Raw genomic sequence first — 1,175 nt, 5'->3', positions numbered from 1 at the left:
AAACTTTTGGTGTCGATCATTCGATTTCATCCTGGACACTACAGAAAATGGGCTTAAAGTGTAAAAAACCGAACTTCTCCTTTAAGTTTCCGAACTCATTTATTTTGCCAGTGAACTAATTATCTTTTATTTTTCCTTGGAGTTTTTACCAGCAACACCTAAAAAGAAAAGCCTAAAGCGAATCAGGAGGTGTTATTTATTTCTGTGAACCAAATTACAGGTGGTTGGCACTACATTGTCTGATGTTAAACGTTTTATTGGTTCAGTAGGAAACCGTTCATTCTGTTCCTTTCACACAAAGCTGAATCTGGAACAAAGGTCACAGAAGAATGATTTGTATTTAACCGGTGTTGGTTTTTGTTTGCTTCTATTGGGGTGATAGGACACACTAAAAGCTTTGTTCATTTTGTTTTCATTTTTATTCATCATACAATATATTATGAGGCTTTTATACCATGAGCTGCTCTTAGCTCTATGAGAATTGGTGAATTAATTAAATCTCTCACTGAATGTGAGAGCAGTTTGTGATTGACTTGCTAAATTGAGATACAATTATCCTTAATAAATAACATATCACTCAGCTTTTCAGCCACCTGTGCACACACACAATCACAGAAAAAGCATATTTAGTCATTTATATGTAAATTCTTTGTAATTATTGCTAATTTCATCATGAAATGTTGCAGGTGTCTTGCCAGCTTAGCAAATTTAATGTTGTTTTCATTTCACATTTTTAATCATATCTATCAGAGAGGTTTTTGCTCTTGCCCTTTTACTCAGTTTTTTTTATTTCCTTCAAAGTTGCACCTCTAATTTCTGACCTTTTTCTTGTCCCTGCCAGTTTAAGTGTTGTGGGGCTGAGGATTTTAAAGACTGGAATGTCAACATGTACCACAACTGTCCTGGAATAGGTCCACAAGCCTGTGGAGTCCCACATACCTGCTGTGTTACTACCAAGGTAGGGCTCACACAATTAAGCAACTCATAGTAAGCATGCAAACATCGGTTTATAATTGTACAATTTTCCATATAAAAAACAAGATTCTTAAGGAAGGAAAATAGAAATTCTTATGCATTTCATAATACCACAAATGATTAATGCAGGCTTTACCATTTCATTAGTTTATATATATATTAGTGCTGTCAATCGATTAAATTTTTTTAATCGCGATTAA

General features: G+C 34.1%; 1 protein-coding gene across 1 annotated transcript in view; it reads left to right on the top strand.

The window, feature by feature from the left end:
- The window catches only part of tspan15 (tetraspanin 15), a 61,278-nt gene that overhangs the window by 50,152 nt on the left and 9,951 nt on the right, over positions 1 to 1,175 (top strand). Inside the window, exon 5 of the mRNA XM_015386448.1 lies at positions 842 to 958. Coding sequence (XP_015241934.1) covers positions 842 to 958 — 117 coding nt within the window. The remainder of the gene's footprint in view (positions 1 to 841; positions 959 to 1,175) is intronic.

The sequence above is a fragment of the Cyprinodon variegatus genome, unplaced genomic scaffold, assembly GCF_000732505.1.
Source record: "Cyprinodon variegatus isolate N-32 unplaced genomic scaffold, C_variegatus-1.0 Scaffold369, whole genome shotgun sequence".
In the NCBI taxonomy this organism is placed as follows: domain Eukaryota; kingdom Metazoa; phylum Chordata; class Actinopteri; order Cyprinodontiformes; family Cyprinodontidae; genus Cyprinodon; species Cyprinodon variegatus.
This window is presented reverse-complemented; position numbering and strand designations above follow the sequence as displayed.